Below are 20,456 nucleotides of genomic sequence, written 5' to 3'. Positions count from 1 at the left end.
GGCAGAGCATGGCATGGCAGGATCGTGTCCAACAGATGAGAAGATCAAACAACAAAGTTCTCATCAGAGAGAGGAGTGGCGTAAAGCCACCACCACGAACGGGCACATGCAGGGAGAAGGAGGCCCCCACAATCGTTTTCCGTTCCGTTCCTTCATTGCGTGTTGTGAATCAATCATGTTGAAGAAAGTAGCCTGAGCTAAAACTAACATATTTTTGTTGTGTGTGTGCAGCGAACTGAAACATTTGCCAGCAGCACGAGATTCAGGACGTTGATCACTCGTAGGCTCGTAGCGCGCGGCCAATCCGGAGAGCTGGTTTGGCTTTTGGAGGAGCAACAGAGGTGCTTCAGTTGCTGCGGATAGGTAGGAGGTGGGAAAGCATGAAGGAAGGAGTACGGTAGGAAGGAGTTGGGAGCGGGAACGGCCACGACCTTGACCCGTGGCCCAGACATACCGGTAGGTATCCAAGCCCCAACAATTGCAAGGGAAATCCACAAGCCCAAGGGGAGAAAAAGATCAGAGACCAAAGAACCTGGTCTCGTCGTCAAGAGAGAGGAGAATTCAAATGCGTCTTGGCATCGCAGGGAAATCCTCGATATGAGGTTTCCCTATAACCGCACTTCGGATTCGGACGAATTTAAGCACGCGATATCAGCTCTGTGATTGGCCGACGGGTACGACTGACGAGGGGAGTCGGGTTTTTCGGTAATAGGGTATTCAAGGGAAAATGTGATGAACATGGCTGGGGCAACAACAGCAAGGTTCAACTAACTACCTGGCCTGGTCCTTTCGAGCGTCCTGGGAATTTCTGAATGGGACTCCGATGATCGTCGTTGCGGATGTTACTGTGAACTCTGATAGCCTTTCAACTCCCAATTCCGGTATACTCGTACATCCGCGCCCTTCATGTCTTGGCTTGCTCTGCAGTTTCACGGATATCGGGGTTTAGCGTTCGAAGTTAAGAAGGCTTCAGAGAAGCAGCAACAGAAAATAAAGTTCTTCTAGCCGGAAGCAGTAGACCGACTCGGTCGCGCTATGCGGCATCTGGGTAGTGGTGGGTGTGGAATCTCGTAGGGCCCGGGTGGGGTCCAAAAGGAAAAGGCGCAGAGCAGAAATGGGGACCGGTATGAGGTCGAACTGAACGAAACGGCCATTTTGATTGGTACGAAATACGATTACCGAAACCTTGCGCTTTCCCTTTCCCTCTCTCTCTCTCTCTCTACGGTAGCTAACTCGCTAGTCGTCCTGCAACTAGTAGTGGAAGGGCAAGGATAGTGCTCGGTGGGCGCACGCTGGTCAGAACCTTACGTTCAATCACTCACTTGAGTAAGTAGAGGCGGCCGACTCCCTTGGCCCCCACTGGGAAAATGATAAGGCTGGGTCACTGGACTGTGCGATGGCGCGTCAGGGATAGAAGGGTCCTTCCCCGAGAAAAAGACTGTTAATAGATCCCAAAGGAGCAAGGTGGGCTGTGCCACACCAGAGCTTGGATGCACATCCGAGCAGGGCGCTAGGAAGATGCGCTTGTCCCAACGTGGTAGTGTTGCGAGATCCACGCCAGATCTCCAGCGGTGAGGCACAGAGGTGCCTCGAGGGGTGCCTACGTCGTGCTTCTGCGAGCCTCTCGCGATGGCGTCTAAAGCCAAACACCCCGATACGACCAACACCAGACACCAGACACCGCACCGCACCACAACCACATCACTGCAACGACAGGCATGCAACCTCACTCAAGACGCCGACCTTCTCTTTCTCTCCTCGCAGAAGCACGCCTTTCTGCGGCTGCTCCCCGCCGCCCACTTCCCCGTCCATCGTGCGCGTCACCAATCGTTTCTCGCCGTTCGTTGCTCGGCGTGCACTGAGACAGCGGAGTCTCAAGGATCTGGCACCTTCAGCCTTATGAATCACCTCCACCTACGGAAGCACCGACCCCTCTAGCGCACCAGCGGCGGCCTCAACATGCCATTATTAAGCTGGTCGGCGTGCTGCTGCAGCAGTGGCATTTACAATTTACCCCGAAAAACGATCCAGAACTCCTCGGCGATGACTCAATCGAGCTGGGAGGCAATATATTATGTATGTAGGGAGGAAAAGCGAACGTCACGTTGCAACAATGGCGTAATGTTGCAGATTAGGAAAAAAGATGCTGTGCTGTGCTGTGCTGTTCTGTGGTGCTGCTGCAACGAAACGAACGCGAAATCGAGATTGGGTGATGTATGCATAGCCTTGCGGCCTTCCTTCATGTCAAGAAGAAGACACGTGCTGGGCTGTGCTCCCCCCTTTTTCATTGGCGAGCATACGACCAATGGTACGATCGACGGCTAAGCTGGCCTGAGGCGCAAGAGTCGCAAGGCTAGGCTAGGCTAGGTCGAATGATTCCCAATTCCTTAGCCTTAGCATCTAAAGTTAAACTGGCATAGCCTATCCTATCCTTCATTTCCTCGTTTTCTGGTCGAATGAAAAGGCGTCTTTTCCGACACAAGCTTTTTTTGACAGGAAAGGAAGATACCAAGTGGGAAACAGTCTCGTCCCTGATAGCGTCGCTTAATCCAAGTACGAATTACGAACAGACCCCAAGAAAGAAAGGCTCCTTGTCCCAGCAATCCATCCATCCTGGAGCTATAGCTCGGGTCCAGTGACGATCGTCAAAGCTGGCCAATTGGCAGCTCTCCTTCGTTTAAGAATTGTCGGGTATTCCACGGTTTGGGAAGGTGGAAGGGGGAAGGGGGAAGGGGGAAGCTCTCCTCAACCGCGCTCTTTCTTGCCTTGCTTGCTGCTTTCCCGAGATCTATCTACGTAAATACCAGTACCGAGATAAGGGGCTGTTCTATGGGGCCTTCTTTGGTCCACCAAATACGACTGCACCAATGAAGCAAGCCCGGGGGCTACGCTACAGGCTTGGGGTATATCTGCACGTCAAACGTTTTGTGACGAGAATAACGGGCTTGCTTGGGGGATGGGATGGGATCTCATCAACTGCGTGTATGCATCCGCGCGAGCGAAATTCTCCTAATTTGCTTGACGAGATGCGACGATCATGGGAATCCCCGTTTTGACTCGCAAATTTGGCAACCACGTCGCTCGTCGTCCAGGATCGTTAGTCGTTATTCGTTCTTCGTTCCCAGTGCGCGGGAGATAGGCGTCTAACAGTCGTCGATCCCTTGGAAACATTGTTCCTGTTTAGTAGAGTCCTTAGGCCCTCATTCCCGAAAGGCTCGAGCTCGTATGTACAGTACAGTACAACGACATAGCCGTTTAGGAATTCTCCGCGCTGAAGAAGAAGAAGAAGAAAGGCAACATGACCTTCCTCGGGACGAGAACCAAATAGCATCCGGACGACCTTCAAAGATCTTTATTTGTCTTTTGATGAATAAACGGCGCTTAGGCGTCAGGACTCTCACAGGTTGCGCTATGCGAAGCGTCTTGGAAGCCACCGTCAGCGGCAGATTGATGATGGCCGCTTCCCATTTACGGGTGCGCGGTGCTGGTGCTCAGCCCTTACAGGACAGACGGGTCCCGCAGCTACGTTCTTGGAACAGTCCGTACCCGAACGCACGCAGCTTTCCCTCACAGCCCTGTGAGCGGGGGGGGAAGGATGGGATGCGGTGAGAACTTTAACGGCTCCCCCTGATCCGACGTGGTGCGCAGTGAGGAAGCTTTGACCGAGCCCAGCACGAGACGAGACGAGATGAAGTGAGGGATACTGTATTCCTAATTTGATCAGAGGAAGAATCCATCCACCTCGTTATTGTCATGCTTTCTATAAGTGATCTTCATCCTTGAGTCGTGTGCCAGTTCATGTTCATTTGCGAACCCGAGTGCGTTTGTGGGAGAGACTACACCATTGTCCAAACTGAACCAGATCGTCATGTAAGGGGGTCGTCTGTTAAGCCACTGAAAAGGTACCATCACCATATATGCTGGCATCTGCACGGGATAAGCATTTAGTGAACCTGTGTAGTGGGTGCAGGCCGTCACAGTTGTCAAGTGTGCTTCAGAGGCCATCTCATCCATGTCCCAGCTCCCTTCTCCATAATGGTATCAGCTTGAAGGAATTCCGACCCGACGGTAGTAGTGTCATGAATCAGCATTTTAATAGTATCATACCTTCTTAAAAAGGCTGCTGCTGCAATCTCGTACCCTCGTCCTTTCGACATGAAGTGAAACTTCGGAGGCTTGACGGTTTGCGTCTTCGATGCCTTAGCACGACAGATAATCAGAGGGCTGAAAGCCGGAGGGTAGTGGCGGGTGAACGGTAAATCCTCCGCATGCTTCACATTGGTTCTTGATGGAAGTGATGGCGTGTATGGCTGAGATTTAGGGAGTGATGGCGAACAGTTTCCCGTTCCAGAAGGAAAAGAGAAACAAGCGCTCTGAGCTCGTGATAGGCTATGAAGCTCGTTCCCAATGACCACCAAAAGGGAGCCAGGCATCATGTACACATCACTGATATCCATTGACACCAATATGGTTGGTCTTTGGATGTATCGTATAGATACACTGCCACGGATTTTCTGAATCCTTCCTCTTGGATTTGGAAGCCAAGCAAGACCCTCGGCCGACGCAGGACCAGACAGAAGCAAATAGAATGATACTGAAATAATGAAATACTATAAACAGCACAAATGACAAATTACGGAGCTCGCACCATCGCCTTTGAGCGATACCTCCAAATAGGCTCCTTCAGGGGCAAAGTTTGTAAACGCGGCCGACACTGAATTTCGGCCTCAGTACCGACTACGGTGGAGATTTGATATCGGATGACATGAATAGGAACGATACATCCACGGGAAATGATGGCCGCATTAGAAATGCGCAAGAACTGCGACAAGAAAGACCCCCTCATTGCAGGACCAGACATTGAAGCACTTGGGACGTTGCCCGTGATCGTCCGGCTGCCCCAGGCTAGGGCCCAGAACGCATCTCGTACAGTTGCGACTGAGCCGCCACGAGTTGACCTTGAACTTCCTTCCTTCCATCGAGATCCCGCGCAGCTTCTCCTGCATCGTGACCGTTCGGCTTCGGCGACGGCGACGTGGATGCATGTCGAGCCACGGTTATTTCCCAGCGTGGCCAGGTTCGCACTCCATTGGGACATTGGGACAGATGTCGAAGGTACACCACGCAAGCACCGGGTAGGGCTGAAGGGGGTGTGCGAGGGGAAAGCACTGCTCACTGGACGATACCCCTCAAGCGCAATCGGTCCGTCCAGCAAAGAGGCTTTGGAGCGACTTTAGAACTCACCGTCCTTCATCCTCCCTGAAATACGATGGGCGCGCAGTGATTGGGTGCTATACCCTGGATTCCACAGTTCTCGCGTTGAAATGGCGGAGGGCAGGGATGCGAGCGGCCCTATGGTGCCATAGGCCACCGTGTGCAAGGACTCTCCTTGGTGTCTGCCCAGGATCCCGATCACTTTCGTTGCGTTGCAACGTCTCGTCCAATCGTTCGGACCCAGGACTTTCTTGATAATCGGGGAAGCAAAAATAAACTTATGAGTAAGCTCTGGAGCTTCTAGAAGAAGGCAAGAGAAGACCAGGGGAAGCTCGCACCGTTGCACAGCGTCATCCCCACCCTGGCTCCTCCCGACACCTGGGGCCAAAAGCCAAGCACCCAAGAAGAACCTCCACTATCTATCCACCCAGTCTCCCCCGACAAGAAGAGACTACTGTACGCTTCTACGACGACTTGCCCGGGCCTGGCGCAGGGCAAGTGCGTGGAGACCGTCACTCATTTGGGGAGCTATGCGACAAGCGACGACCTGATAAGATGGATCAACATGCTAAGATAACTGCTTCTGTAAGTGGTAGAGGATACGGCGAATGCCTCAGGGTGCGAGGGTCGGCCTGTCTGGGAGCTCGTAGAGCTCTAAATCTCGTAGCAGTCTAAATTGCCAAGTTCCACCCTAGGATAGCAACGACCGCAACCACCAGAGGGCAAGAAATAGAATCATCTGCTTGGTAATTTGTATTTGTGGTGGTGGGCGTTAGCTATCATGTAAATTTACCTGTAGATATTCTATTCGTGCGAGTGATGCGAACTACTCTCGGCAATTCGTTGGGACCGCGGTTGGCAATGCGTGTGTGTTTATTCAAATCCCGATATTCATCGAGGGCAATCTCCAATGCGGTGAATGCTGGACATGTGCACAGGGTGGTCGAGGGTGTGCACTGTGAAGCTGTCACGGCTGCCCTGGAGTTGTGTCACTGCATCATCTCGTCGCAACGTCGATCGTACCCGAGAGTTCCCCAACTGCGCACCCCCGTTGCGGAAATCATGGAATCAGGGATCTCCAAAGGGCATGAGCACTCAGCAAAGCGCGCCATTCGATTGGGACAAAGTCCGACCGTCGTGGGAACAGATTCCAGGGCGGGTTTCCCAGTGTTTCCTAAACCGTGCCCAGGCACCCATTTCTGGAGCCATACTGGAAATGTGCAATGCTGATTTGGCATCTCGCATTTCGTCTTGTTGTGAGCGTCAGACCCTTCTCTTCTGTGCTGGGACGTCTTTTACCGGTGGTGGGGGACGATGAGAGATGGGCGATCGATTCGCGCTGACTTGCGGGCGCCGTTCCCGATCCACACATGCCGAAAAGAGAGAGAGATGCTCCCAGAAAAGCCATTTCCGCCCTCTGTCCACGATTAGATCGCAGCATGCGCCTCACAGTAACCATTTCGAATCAGAATGCGAGCTGGCAGAAGGGGGGAAGAGGATGGCCATGGCATGTGCTGTCCGGTCTCGTCCTGCTCGTAGAAGGCTTGCAATTGACGGAGTCCTTCGTACGGGATTGACACAATCGCCTCCTCGCAGTGCTCGCCGTCGAGGTTCTCTGCCACATCCCATAGGGCTGTTTCGTAGCCTATCTGTCTGGCAATCGTCTCGTAGCGCAGATCTATTCGTGGTAACACCACCACCACCAGCCTTGCCTGGTGGAGACTCGAGACAGTAGAGCAAGAGCCCCAATTGGCGCTGCTTTACGAGCGTTGGGCTGTTTTTAATGATAGCTAAGTGTTCCCAAAATGGACAATTAGCCATTAATAGAGTCCTGGGTGTGCCGCAGGGGTGGCACAAGATTTGGTCCTTTTGCGTTTTAGGTGCGCCCGTCGCGCTTGTCCTCTTCGGGCCAGGAGTCGACACCTGCAGAAGAGCGGACCAGCACCGTGGCTTGCATGCGCACAACGTTCGAAAGGCGGCAGGGTGGGCAGGAAACTCGCAGGGGTGGGTGCACCACACCCTAGGGACTGTCAATCCCAGGGTGGCTCTTGTAGCTGAGGTCAGGGATCAGTGGATGTGGCCTTGTAAAGTCCGTAGGGTACGGTATGTTCGCGGAGGATGTGTCGTCCCGCAGCAACATATATACTTCAGGTAGGACCCCCAATTAAGGCTTCTCGGATCTTGTTTATCACCAGCCTTCAAAGCCTTCTTCAGTCTCCTTCCACTCTGAAGATATCTTCCTTTCTCTCTTGTATCATCGTCGTACGTGACCAGAGTGAAGACCACCTGCAACCAACATATCAACATGTCTCGAGCAAGCTATTCCTACTCGACTGCCACGGCGTCGAGGCATATTACCGGCCACGGCACCAGCAGTGCTTTCAGCAGTTCAGCAAACCCAGATGAGGACTGGACCAAGATATCCGACTTGGCCGAGAGGAGAAGAATTCAAAACCGCATTGCTCAACGCAACTACCGTGAGTAACCCCGCAGCTTTCCTGAAGTGACCTGTAACTGATTCCTGGATAGGCAAGAAGCTCAAGAGACGTCTCGAAGACCTCGAAAGACGTGCTGGATCTTCCTCCGCATCCCCACCTCAGATGCACGCAGAACTCCACCAAGAACGCAAGGAGAACATCAAGCAATACCAGCGAAGCCCAGAGATTGTTCACAGGCAGCCATCACCCAGAATGATGCAAAACCAGTATACGCCACCAATGGAGGACAACCTCATGTTTCCTACACATGCCTTTGAGCGCGATGGATCTCGAACACCTCCTCTGTTCGCATACCACACATATCCAGCTCCTGAGGAAATCGTCTACCCACCATACCCACAGTCGCAGCCATACCACGCGGTTACCACCGCAGAGTACAGAGATTACTTGGCTCCTGTGCCAGTGACGCTTCCTTCGATGATGCACTTCAACGAAGCTATCAAGAGGGAAGACGATACCATGCACCCTTTCAACATGTACAACCAAGGTCTGCCAGCTATCGATATCCACGCATCCCACGGTTATGATGATTCAAATCCTCATGTAAGCAACTTATGAGCTCAGAACCTTATATAAACAATGATCTAACATGCAAATCCAGACTCCTCCTCTTTCACACTCATATGAGCATTCAGAAGCTGGCTCATCATACCACTATCCTAGTACCCCACTATCAATGCCTCCATCGCCAAGACTCTTGTCACAAATATAAGAGTCGAACAATACATGGCTTTCTTTTCGGGTATATGGAATTGAGTACGAAGCGCTCGACACTCATTCTAGAGATGTTTTTACGAAATTGGGTTTAAAAGAAGGATTCGAAAGCATGGTCGTCTGGTGTTCATGGTTTTGCTTATTTTCTGCTGTACATACCCGCACGTTTTTTGAGCTCGAACTTTCGAGGAAATGCAAAATGAACAATACTCTACTTCCACTCTTGCTTGCCGTGAAACTTCAATGCACTTTCGATATTGACTTCAGTAAACTTTCAAACAGCCAATAGCTTCAGTGACCAAAATGTCTGCCGACGTCTCCGACGTCGAACTTTCCGCCACGAGACGGGACAAACGCAAAATTCCCAGATCTGTCAAAGTCAAACAAATGCCTCACCTCGTGTTGTTTTCGTGTTCCTTCCGCCTACTCCGTTCGCAGGTAGCAGGTAGCAGGTCGTAGCCTTGCGTCACTGTGCGGCAGGGGCCACGCATTCTCGCAGCAAGATACTCTCCGACCGCGATGGCTCGGCTCCGATTAGGGTCCCATGATTGAGTCTCAAGATTCTCAGGAACGAATGGTAGGTGATAGCGATGATCGCCCCTCGAAACACCGCCTTCACGTAAACTTTGTGATTCGACTGTAGAATTTCGATATCCCGAAAGTTCCAGACCAAGCAAGTGCTTGCGTCAAAGGCTTTTTGGCCGACGCCGTTTGTCGTCGTCTGTTCGATGGCCAGCACGGGAATTTCCTTCTCCAGGTCTGGTGTAAAATGCGAACCCGAGTTTAGCGTCGTCTCGTGGCACTTGGATCCTACAGGGCCCACTACCCCCGTTGTAGGAATCCGACCAAGTAGCACAGCCTTAACTTTTAATTAGTATATTTGAGAAGCAAAGGATCGTTACTTCCCGCGCCCGGCGGCATCGATGTGGCGGAGACGAGTAGTAGCCTTCTTTGAGCGTGAAGTCGTACGAAGATCTTCTTCTGATCAACAAGAAACCATTTTGTTTTGCTTCATGATGAGTCGAAATGATTGGAGAATGAACGATGAGCACCGGTCGCGGAGAAGTCCCAGCTACGCCATGGGAAATCTCCGAGCCGCGGAACGCTAGATTGCTTAGCTAAGACTGGGGATGCCAAGACACTAGCGATGGTGAAGTCATCACCAAAATTCTACTTCATGTCTAAACCAGGCTGTGACTGACTGAATGTCTGTCAATCTTTGAGAACTTCTCCTGTTCTTGAGTCAAGTTTATTCGAAACTCGACTTTTGGCACAGTGCGATCCAGTTTGGGTTTCTAGCAATTGCTCGACTAGCATGCGCTCATTCTCCGATTAGTGGAAAGGTGAGAGCATTGTCGACGACCAGAAAGATTTCCAATCGGCAATTGGTAGTCTTGTCTACAACCTCTGGTATTATCACACCTTCACGCTCTTCTTTCACTGAATCATCGCGACACTAAGCTTGTCTCTAAATCTCCTGCTTCCTCCCGAACAGTTTTAAGGTTTCTCGGAATTTCCGTCTCTGTCCCTGGGTTTTCTTTTCTCGGTTCTCTACAAACTGCAAAGTGCAGAACCTTCTCATAACTCTCCTAATGGCTTCGGTGACTAAGAACTCTCTGTTCGGTGGTGATCTGTAAGTCGCTCCATACCTTTTCTGAAGTTCGATATGCTAATACACCCTAGGCCATGGTCACCTCTTGACTGGACTAGCAGCGATGATCGCGTTCGCGGCGGTTCGTCTTACTCAGAGCTTTCCTGCAGTCCATTTTCCCCCACAGCTGTATTCAAGGGCAACCTAGACATCGACACCTTAGGCGGCGCAGGATTTGCATCACAACGGACTACTGGGGAAGATAGAAATTGGGATCTTTCAGGATACGATGGCATGCTCCTCGACATCGCGAAAACGGATGGGAAGCAGTATACATTGATATTGAAAGATGAATTGCTTCCCAAGAGTCCAAACGGGAGGGAACAAAGTACGACTAGCTGGGAATTTGACTTCAAGGCGGACAAGGAAGGCGAGAAGGTTTTCGTCTCATGGAATGAGCTAAAGGCTACATATCGAGGAAAGGAGAAGAAGGATGCCAAGCCATTGGATCTAAAGCACGTCAAAAGAATCAGCATAATGATGAGAAGGTAAGAGTGCCTGACTCGATATCACAATGCGGTACTGACTTCTCAGCTTTTTTGGGACTCAACAGGGGGACTTCTCTCTCACTATCAGGTCGATTTCGGCATTCTATAAAAAGGATACTTCGGCCGACACTGGTGAGCCATATCACGACGACCCGAATCAGACTTCAGTGCCCTGGACTGGTGATGGACTTGACAACACATCAGATGCACAACAACAACAACAACAACAAAGTTGGGTTGGTTGGTTTTCCCGATTCTGTAGCAGTTAGTAGGCCCGCCTTACCCAAATCAAAAGAATCAATACCGGGTATCTTCTTGACTTCGCATTCGAACTGCCAGTAAGCATCATGTTGCTGTTGGCCTATACCAGCAACAGAAAATTGGAGCCTTATCTCTTTCAGACGGATTGAACTCAAAGCACAAACATAACATCAAACCATCCTAGTACGCATCCCCCTGAATGTACTCGGCTATCGTGTTCTCGACAACACAAACGAACTCGCTCGTATCCTAACCATGCAAGTCTAATGCCGAATCACAATCTGGTCACACAGCATAGGAAAACCATCACGGGTTTTAATTGCACTGTTCGTGCAGCACCCTGCAGCGCTCAAGCCCTGATACAACAATTTGCAATGCAAGACAACATGCAGATCTTCTCGAAGCCGCGCACGGCATTCAGATGAAATGAAGTCTCATGTTCCTCGCATATGCAAGCCACCAAACCCCTTGCCTCGCTCTCCCCTTTTCCCGTACTGCATGCGTGCCTCCGTATTTCCGTCGGTCGAAAGTCGACGCCGTACACCTCGACCGCCGAGGCTGCTTTGCAATCATACAGTATAATCAAAAATCAACCCTTCTATTCAACGGCTCGTAAGCGGAACTCTATTCCTCCACCTGGATTATTGATTAGCGAATTTGTTCACAAATCCCGTGTGTTTGCACAAGTACACGTAGTAAATATGATACGTGCCAAGCAAACAATGACAATTACCATTTTATACCCCAGCCTTTCATCCCACAATGGAATCCGAAAGCTATTCTGCTGACAATTAATTCTTCTTTCCCATCCTGCACGCCCGAGCTCAAGCTCCCCGGTGTATGCATACGCCTGACCAGCATTACGCATCGCAGCGAAATGTCGTTGTCTAGGTATTGTCTGTCTGGCACCCACACAGCCCTACAACACAACCCCTCCATCCAACACCCCTCAGAAACGCAACGAACGCGAGGACCGGCATAGCCGAAGGGATCCCACCCACCTTCACCAGTGCCTATATCCCCATCGGTACGATCGGTCCATTCACAGGCAACGATCACCGGGACACCTGACACCCCTCTCGTTCCGTATCCGTCCTGCTGGTTTTCCGAGTATCCCAGGAAGCAAGAAAGGTACGTACCTTCACCGCATCTTTCTCGAACCCCTTCCCTTTCCATCCCAAAAGATGTCAACTGCGGACGCATGGCAGCCTCCTTTAACCGATGTAGGGCAACATCGTGGACAACCGAACGAAAAAGGTATCCCATTGACTCAGCCAGCGCACTTTGACTCAGCGGTTTCCTAATCAAAACAACTACTCCAGATGATCTTTTCTCTTTCCTGTAAATATTCAAGTTCTACAACGGTGACGGGTAGCATCGCTTTCGAAGTCAGGCTCTGGGATCGGGATTTGGAATTTGGAGGCTCTCTCGCCCGGGATTTGCGGAGATATATTGGAAGGGAACAGCAAGGGTAATGGAATCGTTGACTGCTTTGGGGTATGCTACCAAACGTCGGATTCATCGGACGGAAGTCACCATACGCCCTTCTGGGAACGGACTTAAGTCAAGCCCATCGGTCTCGATTTCGCCCGAACCGACTTCGCAAGGCGTTCGCATTTGAATTTATTCTGAATTGTTTGTATTTTTTTTATTTGCGTCTGAATAGGGTAGTAAAAGGCACGCTCGAATAGACTGCGAGATACAAAGCAGCAAGCAAGCAAGTGCAGCAAGGACTAGAAGCTTTTCCGTTTCAGAACCGAATTCAAGTGCAAGTCCCCCAAATTAGTTGCCCGAGTCTTCAGAGGATAAGTAAAGTAGCCTCATCGTCAGAAATATGAAAGAAGCCCCCAGATGCTTTGCTTTTGTTCAAGTTTCCTCCCAAGTGAAGCGAAAGGGTATCTAGATCTTCTCGCCTCGTGCCAACTTGGCCTCGCCGTGCTTCTTCAAGCGAATAGCTATATAGCGTTAGCATTATCGATGTTGCATAGTGGGATATAATCTGGGGGAAGAAAGTCGATGACCCAGCTAGCCACTGGGTGTATGCAAGAAAAGCAGATTGACGTACCTTGAACAGCGATGAAACCACCAGTCTCCTGTGGAGAGAAAGCACCAATCTCATCCATAGAACTCTCACTGGCATCGTAAAGCTTCTCAGTCTCGGAGCTACGTCCAAGCACAGAGAAAAGTCCCTTGTAGACACGGCAACGAACAGTTCCATTGACGGTCTTTTGGGAGGCAATGATCGACTCCTCAAGGAACTCACGTTCAGGGGAGAAGTACAGGCCATTGTACAGGATCTTGGCGTAGTTGAATGTGACGAACTGATCACGGAGAGCACGAACCTCACGGTCGAGAACCAGACCCTCGAGATCAATGTGTGCAGAGCGCAAGCAGGTCAGACCCGGAGTCTCGTAGCAGCCACGGGACTTGAGACCAATGAATCGGTTCTCAACGATATCGATACGTCCAACACCGTGTCGGCGGGCAATAGCATTGGCCTCCAAGAACAACTCAACAGCATCGGTGATGGTCTTGCCTTTGCTGGTAATGAGCTTTACTGGCAGACCCTTCTCGAACACCAAAGTAAAGTCCTCTGGGGTATCGGGAGCCTTCAATGGGTCCACGGTCAACTTCCACATATCCTCTGGGGCGGTGACATCTGGGTCCTCCAAGATACCAGCCTCATAACTGCAGTGTGCCAAGTTCTCGTCCATGCTCCATGGCTTGCTCTTTGTGCTGCTTACTGGGATACCAGCCTTTGCTGCGTAATCGAGGAGATCGTTGCGACCAGCGAAGCGTTCGTAGAATTCGGGCATACGCCATGGGGCAATGACCTTGATGGAAGGTTGGAGAGCATAGAATCCGAGCTCGAATCGAACTTGATCATTGCCCTTGCCAGTGCAACCGTGAGAAACAGCAATGCAGCCCTCCTTTTGTGCGACTTTGATTTGTGCTCGTGCAATAACTGGGCGGGCGAGGGATGTACCTATCCGAAAGTCAGCTAAGTCTTGTGTGATTGGTTCCGGGGGAAACGTACCAAGAAGGTAAACATTCTCATAGATAGCATTGCATTGAATAGCTGGGAAGCACAACTCCTCAATGAATTCACGTCTCAGATCCTCAACGTAGCAAGCAGAAGCGCCAATCTTCTTCGCCTTGGCCTTCGCAGCATCAAAGTCCTCTGTGTAGTGATGTGAGTGAACAATTGGTCTTTCTGTTCAGAAAACTCTGTATCATACCTTCTTGGCCTACATCTGCCATGAAGCACACAACCTATGCCTTGTCAGGATCACGATACGTGGGGTGGTAGATTGTTGACTCACATCATATCCCTTCTCCAGCAACCATGCCACTATCCCAATTGTGAGCTTCGAATTGCCAATTCCCAACAATAGAACTTACAGATACAGCTAGTATCAAGACCACCAGAGTATGCGAGACAGACCTGAATTGTCAATCTTTATCAGCCCTATGCTTTTTGGCGGTGAGGGGTAGGAGTGCTAATACAACTGACCTTGTCTTTTGCCATTGTGAAGCCTCGTAATTGGAATAGAGATTTGATGGAAGTGTTCGTAGTTTTGGAAGGATTATATTGCTTCTGCCAACTAGCTTCTGTTGTAGAGGTGAGTCAATGGACAAACAGAAGAGCAGCTCAGAAATTTTATTGTAAACAGCCCGCTCTCGGCACGCTAAGATAAGATAAGGCAAGCTCCACTAAAGGAGGGGAGACGTGAACAGTTTTTTAAATTTTCGCAAGCGTGTTGAGATCTTCCGCAATGTGCATCACGCGTTGAAAGAAGAAATTTTCTGTTGCATATGTGAAGGCAATGAGGTGATGTACTGCACCGGATAGGTCAATCACTATGGGGAAGCTCCATGTATACATGCATGCTGCACGCAATTGTGGACAGTTAATAGTCTTGATTTGTACTCCATCACTGTTACTAACCACTTCTTCCATGAGGTATTTCCTCCACTCAATCTCTCTGAAAGCACCGTCGCTATCAATTAGACAAATGAAAAAACAAAGCCCGCCAGAACATCACCAACCTTGCCAACAATATATGCAACATGATCAGAAGACCATGCTGTCCAATCAGTGTAGCAATGTAGAAGTAATTTACTCCTCTGGCTCCAATGGTGCCTCTTCCTCGTATTCCTCCTCGCCCTCAGAGATAGAGGCATCCTGGTATTGCTGGTACTCGGAAACCAAATCGTTCATGTTGGACTCAGCCTCAGTGAACTCCATCTCGTCCATACCCTCACCAGTATACCAATGCAAGAAAGCCTTTCGTCGGAACATGGCAGTGAATTGATCACCGACACGCTTGAAGAGCTCTTGGATGGAGGTTGAGTTACCGACGAAGGTGGATGACATCTTGAGACCACGCGGTGGGATAGAGCAGAGTGCGGTTTGGACGTTGTTGGGAATCCACTCAACGAAGTAGGAAGAGTTCTTGTTCTGAACATTGCGCATTTGATCTTCGACTTCCTTCATGGAGACCTTACCACGGCTGCACAAAGGTTAGCATGAGACATTAACGGTCTGGGTTGTGTACACTTACAAGATAGCAGAGCAAGTCAAGTAGCGACCGTTGCGGAAATCAGAAGCAGCCATCATGTTCTTCGGGTCGTACATTTGTTGGGTCAACTCGGGAACGGTGACGGCACGGAAAGAGTGAGCACCACGGCTGGTGAGAGGAGCGAATCCAACCATGAAGAAATGGAGACGAGGGAAGGGAACCATGTTGACGGCCAACTTGCGAAGATCAGAGTTAAGTTGACCAGGGAAGCGAAGGCAGGTGGTGACACCAGACATGACGGCAGACACCAAGTGGTTGAGATCTCCGTAGGATGGGTTGGAGAGCTTGAGGGTTCTCATGCAGATATCGTAGAGAGCCTCGTTATCAATACAGAAGGTCTCATCAGAGTTCTCGACCAATTGATGGACAGAGAGGGTAGCGTTGTAAGGCTCGACGACGGTATCGGATACCTTGGGGGATGGGACAACAGAGAAGGTGGCCATCATACGATCTGGGAACTCCTCACGGATCTTGGAGATCAAAAGCGTACCCATACCGGCACCAGTTCCACCACCGAGGGAATGGGTGATTTGGAAACCTTGAAGGCAGTCGCAGCCCTCGGCCTCACGACGAACAACATCCAAGACTTGGTCGACAAGCTCAGCACCCTCGGTATAATGTCCCTTCGCCCAGTTGTTTCCAGCTCCAGATTGGCCGAAGACAAAGTTGTCAGGTCGGAATAGTTGACCGAAAGGACCAGCACGGACGGCGTCCATGGTACCTGGCTCCAAATCGACGAGGACGGCACGAGGAACATACTTGTTGCCAGAAGCCTATATCGTGTTAGCAAAGTGGACTTAGAATGAAACTTGAACACGAACCTCGTTGAAGTACACGTTCATGCGCTCCAATTGGAGATCAGATGTGCCATTGTAGCTAGAAAATTGGATTAGCAGAAGTACACAAGCTTGACTGTAGGTCAGAATCATCTCGAATACTTACACACCGGAGCCATCAAGGCCATGCTCGCCAGAGATTGTTTGCCTGCATGTTTATCAGTACTGCAAGTCCTCGTGTCGCGTACGTGTATCAGGAGGGCGCGATTTCGAGTTGTACGCACCAGAAAGCAGCACCGATTTGGTTACCGCATTGACCGGTCTGGAGATGGACCTAGGTATTGTAAAAGACATGGTCAGCAAGTGATCTCTTGAGGATAGTTGAGGATACTTGAGGCAGATGAGGTAGATGAGGTAGTGGGGTAGCAATTCAGGGGTCAACAACAGACGCGTCGAAAAGCTTTGCAGAGAACGCAAGAGGGGGTAAAGACTTACGATTTCACGCATGATGAAGTTGGTATTGCTTTCGAGTTGCGGATGGGTTTGTGCAAAGATTTGAGGATTGAAGAGCAAGACGTTGAAAGGTTTAAGGTCTTGTTGATTGAAGTGGAGGGATTTGTTGTGCAAGCGGTGTAGGAAGGTGCTTTGGCCAACCAGCGCCAGGCGCTAGTCTCTCGGCAAGGCAGCGAAATAAACAATAAAATAGGGATCACGTGGATTGAGGCGAATTCCAGCATCCTGAGATTTAAGGATATAATATCAGTCCAGCATCTGTCAAGTTCGATCACCCAACTGTTGAATCCATTCGCGAACACGATGGAATCCGAGATCAAGTCCTTCCTGCCCACTATTGATCCTATCATCTCGGAATACTCCGTTGGTTACCTCACACATGCATCCAATGCTTTTGTGCCAGATGCAGAATCTACGGGACCATCACCTCTAGAAGAGGCAGCTGTATCCATTACTTCTCTTCTTGTCTCTGCTTCAGGAGACCCATCGCCGGAAAATGAGGCCAAAATCAGTCAGCTTGTGGACAAATGGGTGAAAAAATTCAATGCTGCCGCAAATGGGCAACGGAAGCAGATGTCGTCTACGGCCAGAAGGCTAGACCAGGCAATTCAAGTTGGAGCTCAACGTAATATGTCATCTACTCTGGGAGTCTCTACTGGTGGCGTAGATTTAGAGTCAGCGGGAACAAGGAAACTTGAGTCCAAAGTTGACCGCAAGAAACTCGAGAAAGCTGAGCGGAAAATTGCTGCAAAGCAGAATAAGAAGACTTTCAAGACGGTTGAGTACGAAGCTTCCAAGCTGATCAATCAAACCGATGATGCTCAATCATACGAAGAATTTTTCATGGCTGTCAATCCTTTGCAACTGGGGGGCTCTCAGGGACAGAAGAGCAAGGATATCAAGTTGGACAGCATCGATGTCTCAATTGGCGGTCTACGTATCTTGACAGATACCACTTTAACTTTAGCGTTTGGTCGAAGATACGGTTTAGTTGGTCAGAACGGTATCGGAAAGTCCACTCTTTTAAGAGCTCTGGCCCGCAGAGAACTGGCAATTCCAACCCACATTTCGATTCTTCACGTTGAACAAGAGGTTAGACTACCGTCACAGAGGGTAAAATCATCAAGCTAATTGCTCATCAGATTACTGGAGACGATACCCCTGCATTACAGGCCGTTCTAGACGCAGATGTGTGGAGAAAGCACTTGCTTGCAGAACAAGTGGTAAGTCAAACTCGACGGAGACATCTCCTCATCGTCATAGGCGTGGATGTTGACAATACCATAGAAAATCACAAAGCAGCTCGCAGATATTGAAGCAGAGCGATCGAATATGGCCGATACCTCCGTTGATGCTGAAAAGCTAGACCGAGATCGAGAGGGCTTAGATCAAACTCTTGGAGATATCCAAGCCAAACTGGCAGAAATGGAATCAGACAAAGCAGAATCTCGAGCTGCATCGATTCTTGCAGGTCTTGGATTCTCAACGGAACGACAACAGTTTGCTACCAAGACGTTCTCTGGAGGTTGGCGTATGCGTTTGGCTTTGGCACGAGCCCTTTTCTGCGAACCTGATCTCTTACTTCTAGACGAACCGTCGAACATGTTGGACGTCCCATCTATCACTTTCTTGGCCAACTATTTGCAAGGTTATCCGAGCACGGTTCTGGTAGTCAGTCACGACAGAGCATTCTTGAATGAAGTCGCAACAGATATCATACATCAACACTCCGAGCGTTTGGATTACTACAAGGGAGCCAATTTCGAGTCGTTCTATGCCACCAAGGAAGAACGGCGAAAGACAGCTCAAAGAGAGTACGAGAACCAGATGGTTCAACGTGCACATCTTCAAGCCTTCATCGACAAGTTCCGCTACAACGCTGCGAAATCATCAGAAGCTCAATCTAGAATCAAGAAGCTCGAGAAGATGCCTGTCCTCGAGGCCCCTGAGAGTGTCTACACAGTTCACTTCAAGTTTCCTGATGTAGAAAAGCTCTCACCTCCTATTGTGCAGATGACCAATGTTTCCTTTGGATATACGAAAGATAAGCCACTGCTACGACACGTTGACCTCGACGTACAACTTGATTCCCGAATCGGTATCGTTGGTCCCAACGGTGCTGGCAAAACCACTGTACTCAAGCTTCTTATTGGAAAGTTGTCACCAACGTCTGGTCTCATTTCTCAAAACCCTCGATTACGCATTGGCTTCTTTGCACAACATCATGTCGATGCTCTTGATTTGAATACTAGTGCAGTAGGCTTCATGGCTAAGAATTATCCGGGTAAACAAGACGAAGAATATCGACGCCACCTTGGAGCTTTTGGTATCACAGGCATGACAGGTCTGCAGAAGATGGAACTGCTTTCTGGAGGTCAAAAATCTCGTGTTGCATTCGCATGCCTTTCCCTCACCAATCCCCATATCTTAGTTCTCGACGAACCTTCCAATCACTTGGATATCGAGGCTATGGACGCCCTCAGTACGGCTCTTCAGCAGTTCCAAGGTGGTGTGTTGATGGTTAGTCACGATGTTACTATGCTGCAGACGGTATGCACGAGTCTGTGGGTATGCGACAACGGGACGGTAGAGAAATTCCCTGGTGATGTTCAGGCATATAAGAAGAGGATCACAGCTCAAGCGGATGCCTCAGGTGTTGTGCAAGCTCATTAGACAACTCACGGAATAATGAGATATATCTGTACGGCTTGCTGTGTCGCTTCGATCACCCCTGCTGAATGACATGCAAGGTTTTCTTTATCTGATCCATTCCACATTCCCAAAGTTTCAGCTTCTTCCCCGCCAATCAATGTAACTCGTAAGTTTAAATTTAGTGCTTACTGTATTCACAGCCCTACAACTCTCAGCCATACTGCTGCATCTCCATCCAATTGTACACTTTCAACACCTCTAGGATTCCTTCAGCTTTATCAGAGTTCATTCGACGCGTCTAGATCCAGCAAGATTAACCATTCGCTGTTGCGCGTGCTAGCGGGAACATTCAAGTGGGTGAAGTGGTGGCTGAAATGAAGACAGCTGTGCTCACGGCCGCCAGCGGGACTTGCAGGAAAAAGTAATTGTGGCTTGCACCAATTGCCGTCTTTCTGACATGAGATAAATCCATTCTTTCCATCGCAGTTGTCTTTCTCCCTTGTGAGCATCTGATTAGGTTGTATCCACATCCTTTGTTTGCATCGCGATTTTGCTTTTGCCCAAATTGCATCACAACGTTGCCCATAATGGCTTCGGCTGGGGACTACAGCGCATATCCGAACTCACCTCCATCCTACCCACCATACAGCTCACCGGATTATTCTTCAAGACGATGGACCAAGAGTCCGTTAACACCAGAGTTTCACGAGGACTTTACTCCTTCGCCCTCTCTTGGCGGTCCGCCCAGTGGTGGACAACCAAACAAACAATACATACCATTAATTCGCGAATACGAACCAAGTTTCCACAGGTCGACCCGATTGTCTAACCGTCTCGCACTTTTCATCTACAACTGGTGGATATGTATTATCAGCGTCGTCACTAGTATCTTTGCTCTCCTGGCCATCGTGGTTCTTCTGTTCATTTTCGATGGCAAAACTCTTCCAAAGCTTCCCCTTGACATTACTGTCAATACCTATATATCTTTCTGCGCTACCATCGCGAAAGCTACCATGTTATTTGCCGTTGCTGAGTGCTTGAGCCAGCTGAAATGGTTGTAAGTTGCCCCAGAGTACTACCCCATATCCTGTGCTGTGCTTGAAACC

At 49.8% G+C, this 20,456-nt stretch overlaps 9 protein-coding genes across 9 annotated transcripts; 3 read left to right on the top strand and 6 right to left on the bottom strand.

Moving 5' to 3' along the window:
• Positions 1–2,375: 2,375 nt before the first annotated feature.
• Positions 2,376–2,727, bottom strand: LY89DRAFT_450913 (uncharacterized protein). The gene has a single exon (XM_018207608.1). It carries the CDS (start codon positions 2,610–2,612, stop codon positions 2,427–2,429), a length of 186 nt encoding a protein of 61 aa, XP_018075006.1. The 5' UTR covers positions 2,613–2,727; the 3' UTR covers positions 2,376–2,426.
• Positions 2,728–3,713: 986 nt separating this feature from the next.
• On the bottom strand, positions 3,714–4,923 carry LY89DRAFT_682358 (uncharacterized protein). Its single transcript, XM_018214496.1, has one exon. It carries the CDS (start codon positions 4,431–4,433, stop codon positions 3,984–3,986), a length of 450 nt encoding a protein of 149 aa, XP_018075005.1. The 5' UTR covers positions 4,434–4,923; the 3' UTR covers positions 3,714–3,983.
• LY89DRAFT_771627 (uncharacterized protein) lies at positions 4,546–5,237 on the bottom strand. Its single transcript, XM_018221888.1, has one exon. The coding sequence runs from the start codon at positions 5,096–5,098 to the stop codon at positions 4,634–4,636; it is 465 nt and encodes a 154-aa protein (XP_018075004.1). The 5' UTR covers positions 5,099–5,237; the 3' UTR covers positions 4,546–4,633.
• Positions 5,238–7,312: 2,075 nt separating this feature from the next.
• On the top strand, positions 7,313–8,412 carry LY89DRAFT_682357 (uncharacterized protein). The gene is made up of 2 exons (XM_018214495.1): positions 7,313–7,691; positions 7,744–8,412. The coding sequence occupies exons 1-2, from the start codon at positions 7,520–7,522 to the stop codon at positions 8,268–8,270; spliced, it is 699 nt and encodes a 232-aa protein (XP_018075003.1). The 5' UTR covers positions 7,313–7,519; the 3' UTR covers positions 8,271–8,412.
• A 1,365-nt stretch (positions 8,413–9,777) lies between these two features.
• LY89DRAFT_450759 (CIA30-domain-containing protein) lies at positions 9,778–11,055 on the top strand. Its single transcript, XM_018207607.1, has 3 exons — positions 9,778–10,059; positions 10,110–10,565; positions 10,612–11,055. The coding sequence occupies exons 1-3, from the start codon at positions 10,019–10,021 to the stop codon at positions 10,832–10,834; spliced, it is 720 nt and encodes a 239-aa protein (XP_018075002.1). The 5' UTR covers positions 9,778–10,018; the 3' UTR covers positions 10,835–11,055.
• A 185-nt stretch (positions 11,056–11,240) lies between these two features.
• LY89DRAFT_682355 (uncharacterized protein) lies at positions 11,241–12,263 on the bottom strand. Its single transcript, XM_018214494.1, has one exon. It carries the CDS (start codon positions 12,090–12,092, stop codon positions 11,556–11,558), a length of 537 nt encoding a protein of 178 aa, XP_018075001.1. The 5' UTR covers positions 12,093–12,263; the 3' UTR covers positions 11,241–11,555.
• Positions 12,264–12,436: 173 nt separating this feature from the next.
• LY89DRAFT_682353 (argininosuccinate synthase-like protein) lies at positions 12,437–14,609 on the bottom strand. The gene is made up of 7 exons (XM_018214493.1): positions 14,341–14,609; positions 14,229–14,271; positions 14,150–14,178; positions 14,066–14,099; positions 13,864–14,007; positions 12,892–13,812; positions 12,437–12,781 (listed from the first exon to the last, which is right to left on the bottom strand). Exons 1-7 carry the CDS (start codon positions 14,353–14,355, stop codon positions 12,726–12,728), a joined length of 1,242 nt encoding a protein of 413 aa, XP_018075000.1. The 5' UTR covers positions 14,356–14,609; the 3' UTR covers positions 12,437–12,725.
• A 107-nt stretch (positions 14,610–14,716) lies between these two features.
• LY89DRAFT_682352 (beta-tubulin) lies at positions 14,717–16,737 on the bottom strand. The gene is made up of 6 exons (XM_018214492.1): positions 16,681–16,737; positions 16,470–16,519; positions 16,352–16,393; positions 16,231–16,285; positions 15,392–16,182; positions 14,717–15,340 (listed from the first exon to the last, which is right to left on the bottom strand). The coding sequence occupies exons 1-6, from the start codon at positions 16,690–16,692 to the stop codon at positions 14,947–14,949; spliced, it is 1,344 nt and encodes a 447-aa protein (XP_018074999.1). The 5' UTR covers positions 16,693–16,737; the 3' UTR covers positions 14,717–14,946.
• Positions 16,738–17,001: 264 nt separating this feature from the next.
• On the top strand, positions 17,002–19,371 carry LY89DRAFT_579290 (P-loop containing nucleoside triphosphate hydrolase protein; the record flags this gene model as incomplete). Its single annotated transcript, XM_018208994.1, has 3 exons — positions 17,002–17,790; positions 17,841–17,921; positions 17,986–19,371. The coding sequence occupies 3 exons, from the start codon at positions 17,002–17,004 to the stop codon at positions 19,369–19,371; spliced, it is 2,256 nt and encodes a 751-aa protein (XP_018074998.1).
• Positions 19,372–20,456: the final 1,085 nt, after the last annotated feature.

This window comes from Mollisia scopiformis (assembly GCF_001500285.1).
Source record: "Mollisia scopiformis unplaced genomic scaffold LY89scaffold_6, whole genome shotgun sequence".
NCBI lineage: Eukaryota > Fungi > Ascomycota > Leotiomycetes > Helotiales > Mollisiaceae > Mollisia > Mollisia scopiformis.
This window is presented reverse-complemented; position numbering and strand designations above follow the sequence as displayed.